At 40.8% G+C, this 5583-nt stretch overlaps 1 protein-coding gene across 2 annotated transcripts in view; it reads right to left on the bottom strand.

Annotated features, from left to right (window-relative positions):
* Window positions 1-2354: 2354 nt before the first annotated feature.
* Window positions 2355-5583, bottom strand: part of sema4g (sema domain, immunoglobulin domain (Ig), transmembrane domain (TM) and short cytoplasmic domain, (semaphorin) 4G) — a 63069-nt gene continuing 59840 nt past the window's right edge. For both annotated transcript variants that reach the window (XM_015387535.1, XM_015387545.1), the window contains exons 14-15: window positions 5071-5132; window positions 2355-4593 (exon numbers count right to left, since the gene is read on the bottom strand). In XM_015387535.1, the coding sequence (XP_015243021.1) occupies window positions 3626-4593; window positions 5071-5132 (1030 nt within the window). In that variant the 3' untranslated portion in view covers window positions 2355-3625. The remainder of the gene's footprint in view (window positions 4594-5070; window positions 5133-5583) is intronic.

Below are 5583 nucleotides of genomic sequence, written 5' to 3'. Positions count from 1 at the left end.
TCATATATTTCAGATGTTTATTTTGTTTAATTTTGATGATTACAAATGACAACAAATGAAATTCATCATATCAGAAAATTAGAATATTACTGAAGACCAATAAAAACAAAGGATTTATAGAAATGTTGGCCAACTGAAAAGTATGAACATGAAAAGTATGAGCATGTACAGCACTCAGTATTTAGTTGGGCCTCCTTTGGCCTGTATTACTGCAGCAATGCGGCGTGGCATGGAGTCGATCAGTCTGTGGCACTGCTCAGGTGTTATGATAGCCCAGGTTGCTCTAATAGTGGCTTTTAGCTCTTCTGAATTGTTGGGTCTGGTGTATTGCATCTTCTTCTTCACAATACCCCATAGATTTTCTATGGGGTTAAGGTCAGGAGAGTTTGCTGGCCAATTAAGAACAGGGATACCATGGTCCTTCAACCAGGTACTGGTAGCTTTGGCACTGTGTGCAGGTGCCAAGTCCTGTTGGAAAATGAAATCTGCATCTCCAAAAAGTTGGTCAGCTGCAGGAAGCATGAAGTGCTCTAAAACTTCCTGGTATGTGGCTGCGTTGACCCTGGACCTCAGAAAACACAATGGACCAACACCAGCAGATGACATGGCACCCCAAACCATCACTGACTGTGGAAACTTTACACTGGACTTCAAGCAACGTGGATGAAGTGCCTCTCTTCTTTTCCTCCAGACTCTGGGACCTTGATTTCCAAAGGAAATGAAAAATTTACTTTCATCAGAGAACATGACTTTGGACCACTCACCAGCAGTCCAGTCCTGTTTCTCTTTAGCCCAGGCAAGACGCTTCTGACGCTGTCTGTGGTTCAAGAGTGGCTTGACACAAGGAATGCGACAGCAGAAACCCATGTCTTTCATACGTCTGTGTGTGGTGGTTCTTGAAGCACTCACTCCAGCTGCAGTCCACTCTTTGTGAATCTCCCCCACATTTTTGAATGGGTTTTGTTTCACAATCCTCTCCAGGGTGCGGTTATCTCTCTTGCTTGTACACTTTTTTCGACCACATCTTTTCCTTCCCTTCGCCTCTCTATTAATGTGCTTGGACACTGAGCTCTGTGAACAGCCAGCCTCTTTAGCGATGACCTTTTGTGTCTTGCCCTCCTTGTGCAAGGTGTCGATGGTCGTCTTTTGGACAACTGTCAAGTCAGCAGTCTTCCCCATGATTGTGTAGCCTATAGAACTAGACTGAAAGACCATTTAAAGGCTTTTGCAGGTGGTTTGAGTTAATTAGCTGATTAGAGTGTGGCACCAGGGGCCATCAATTTTGAACCTTTTCACAATATTCTAATTTTCTGATATGATGAATTTGAGATTTTCATTTGTTGTCATTTGTAATCATCAAAATTAAACAAAATAAACATCTGAAATATATGAGTTTGTATGTAATGTATGAATATAATATACAAGTTTCACTTTTTAAATGGAATTACTGAAATCAAACTACTTTTTCATGATATTCTAATTTTATGACCAGCACCTGTAAAGGAGGATAGACGAGAAGACAAACACGCAGGTAGACTGAAAGGAGCTACGCTGCTTAAGAAACCCATTTGCCACATTTTTATGTTTTCTTCAGCTTGTGCTTTTTAAGAGCCGAGAAGATTGACTTTAGATGAATCAGTAAATCCAGCCAAAGGCTGACTGCTCCTTTAAACACAGGGTGCATTTTCTTTCATGCTGTTTTTTCATCTCTTCCCACATAAATGGTAAAAAAAAAAGCAGAAACAAATAAGCCAGTCGCATTTCTTTTTTTCACAGGATATTGAGTCTGTAAATTAAAGCAATTGTTGCTACAATATTTACACAAGAGAAACAACATCATTTATGTTTTAAATCAAGACACTGAAGGATATGTCATTAGAGGATTACTCAAATGATACTCCAACCAAAATTCATCATCCATTAAGGTTGTGTTTGGCATTTATGCACAAAAGGTTTCATTCTACAAAGTTTTCTTTCTTCCTCTGTCCTTTAGTCAAAGAAAACAGAGATCCAACACTTTCTGACAAAAGCAGTAAAAACAGAATGAATCAATGTGTGCTGCAGAAAACCTCCTTCAAATAATCACTTAAATTAAAACTACCAACAATGATAGAGCTTGAAATTAATGTTTTATTGATTATATATATAAATATATTTAATATGGATTATTATTTTAAGAAGTTTAAATGTGATCTGTGAGAGGAGGGCGTGCACAAAAGAGAGTCTGGGGAAAAAAAGTGAAAATTGAAATCTAATAAGTGCATTTTTTTTATTGAATTAAGGAGGTAAGTGAGACATTTTTCATTAGGAACAAAACAATTTACATTTAGAATAAGAAAAACGTAATTGCATTGTCTTATTTCAAGTGCATATTTTTTAATTATGCACTTATTATTTTATAACCCTAACCCATAAACATAATTTAATTTATGCATTTAATTGGGGGTTTTTTTCCGTGGAGGAAAATTTCTTCAGTCTTTAACATTTTTTAAGAATAAGGCTGCATTAGGGTTGTGTATTTCGTCCCATTTACTCGAACGCTTCTTTTTCTAATCTATTTCTCCTGCATTAAAAGTCGACTGAAGCCTTTTCGGTCCAGCATATTGCTGACAGCATCATAATGTTTCGATGCTTTTACTCAGCAGGGGAAGTTGATGGAAAAGTTGACTAAAGCTGTAAGAGTCTGAAAAACTCTTGAGTTTGGGGCAAAGGTTCATCTTCCAGAAAGAAAACAACCGTAAACATAAATCCAGAGCTACAATAGGATGATGTGAATTAAAGCAGATAAAATGTTAGAACATAAATATTTGAGGATGTGCAGCAAAGTGTGAAGCTTTATGTTTAAAGACACCCTCCATCCAATTTAATTGGGCTTGAGCTGTTTATTAGTCACACCTAATAAACCTGTATTGCTTTCTTTCCACTTCACAGTAACACACTTTGGTCCATATTGTGGCGTTTCAACCTATTGTTTTGGTCTTTAACAAAAACCCTTGTGTGATACAGTAGTTTGTGCTTGTACTGTAACAGATACGCTTCATGACTTCTCAAAGGGGTAAAAATCAACAAAATAAACCATCTTAAAATTGCTGCTTCTTGTCAAAAGCCTTACTTCCCACCATCCAGAGGGACAAGTCTACAGAGAGATCTGGGAAAGAAAACAAAAGGTCTAGAACTTGATGAATGCTACAGGTAAGAGATAATTTTCCTTAAGTTTTATATAGGGTAGAGTATCACTTTGATCTACACATAGAATAAATATTACATGATGTTTAAGTCTTCCAGGAACCTCAATCATAAAAAACGTCCAGTGATTCTCTGCAACATGCCTCTCGTTGTTACTTAACATCCAGTTTAATGAGGTGACATCACCCCGTTTCTTTCTTTTAGTGCAAATTCTTCACAGCAGCTGAACTTCTTCCAGTCCCTTTGCTGAGTTTGGTCCATCCGTTAGTGAACTTGTGAGGAACTCAGTGCTCTCCAGACACAGCAGTTTCCTTTTTTTAATCAAGCTGCAGCTAGAACTGCAGCCTGAATAATAAAGACAAAGCTTCAGCTTTTTTCCACAACAGCGCATCGCTATTCAGTAATAAATAACTTGGGTTCCTGTATTGACTGGGGGATCCTAGATGGAGCTCTCATCAGGGTGCATGTCGAGCTGTGTGTGTTTCCTCTTCTCCAGGATCCGATTGAGCTCCTCCGTGAATGAGTGGTACAGCGGCGACATGCCTTCTGGGTCGGCCTGCCTCAACAGCACGTAGCTATTCCCGTTCATCTTCCTCAGCACGCTGGGCAGCGTGGCCGACAGCCCGTTGGCATAGTCCATGTTCGGAAGTGGAGGAGGATTAGGAAGAGGAGGAGCTGGCGGCGGCGTTTTGGCCGGAGAGATCTGGTCCTCGTCAGGAATAATCTGGAGGAAGCTGTCGTTAAAGTCCCCGAAGGTAGGCACTGAGATGGAGCGCCGACCCTGGCGACCGTTGCAGTGGCTGGAGATGGTTTTCAGCTCTAGATTGGAGCTCCTCTTTCTATCAGAGGCCCCAAGAACATGAAGGTTTTGATGGGAGAACTTGCGACTCTGGTTCGTCCGTCTGGTGCAGAAGCTTACATAGAGCAGCACCACAGTCAGCACTAAGCAAAGCCCTCCAAGAACTGCCACCAGCGATATGTAGATGGCCTCCATGTGCCTGAAGGTCTGGAAATTGGGTCCTGGAGGCAGGGGAGCTGGCGGCGAGGGTAGAGGCTGCTCAGTGGGGCTGATGGTGGAGAAAACCACCGGGCTGGAGGCAGTTGTGGGTTCGGTGGTGACTGTGGGCTCCGTCGGCAAATATGGATCTGTGTGAATCTTCACTGTGTAGAGATAAACCAGCACTGAGACACCGTTCTCCACTGCAAAGCAGCGATACGAGCCTCCCTGCTGGGTGCGAGCTCCAATTATGAGGAGTCCATCTGTGCCAACACGGTAGCCTGAATTCAGCCCGTATCCCTGGAGCTCCTTGCCGTTTAGCGTCCAGCGTGGCGTCGCCAAGTTAGAGCGCAGTTCACACTGGAGCAACACATCATCCCCCAACATCACAGCCCGTCTGCGATGGATCACTGCATAACAGGAAGGGACATGAACGGATAAAGAATGTGACGGAGACAGAAATCGAACAAGATGTCAGGTCACAGAGGTTACACTTTTAAAAGTACAGTCGAGCCGCAGCATCACTTTCTATCACATCTCACATCCTTCTTTAAATATAGAGAGCCCCGCAGTGCAGCAGCAGGACCGCCTGACCTCCAGCAAGAGAGGAGCTGATTAAAATGTGTACACTGGGACCTGGGGGATGGGTGAGGAGCATGCACCTAATGAAATCCCTCCACAAATGCTAACTGCTTGAGTTTTCACAGGCAGAGTAAGAAGGACTCTTTTAACCCTTTAATCTCACTGTAAAAAATTCAGGAAAACTCATTAAAAAGGAGCTGGAGCCAAATGAAGTTCAACCTTTTTAAAAATTAAAACGGGGTCTTCTGAATAATGAAGTGATAATAACTGCATGTGTGTGAGTCTAAGTGTGATGGGAGACATACCGTTCCCGGATTTCTCCTTACAGCCTCTGACTCCTCTAGAGATGTCCTGCGTTAAGTTTGCTCTATAAAAAAAAAATCATAAAAATATGGATTGAACATCACAACAGAGTCATAAAGTCAAAGATTAAAGGTTAAAAAAGCTTTTCCAGATATAATCCAGGCAAATTAAGCAACAATAAAAGAAACTACATTGATATGTTTGGAAGTATTCTGATAAAGGTGAATGTATTCTGTATTCCAAATAATTACTCCTACATGTGAAACTATTTCCCATTTTTTATTTCTTTGATGTATTTGTATTTCTAGGTTAGGCTGTATTTGTTTGCAAAACTTATTTTCTCTGATATCCTTGAAAAATGACAACATATAGGATCCACCTGCATTCAGAAATAACTTAACTAGTGAAAAGCTGTTCTGTAGGTTCGCAAACAAACAGCAACATGAACACAAAAGACCACAGAAAGACAGAAAAAAAAGTCAAAGAGAATAACGTCGAATATATATATATATATT

Source organism: Cyprinodon variegatus, unplaced genomic scaffold (assembly GCF_000732505.1).
Source record: "Cyprinodon variegatus isolate N-32 unplaced genomic scaffold, C_variegatus-1.0 Scaffold18, whole genome shotgun sequence".
NCBI classification, from domain to species: domain Eukaryota; kingdom Metazoa; phylum Chordata; class Actinopteri; order Cyprinodontiformes; family Cyprinodontidae; genus Cyprinodon; species Cyprinodon variegatus.
This window is presented reverse-complemented; position numbering and strand designations above follow the sequence as displayed.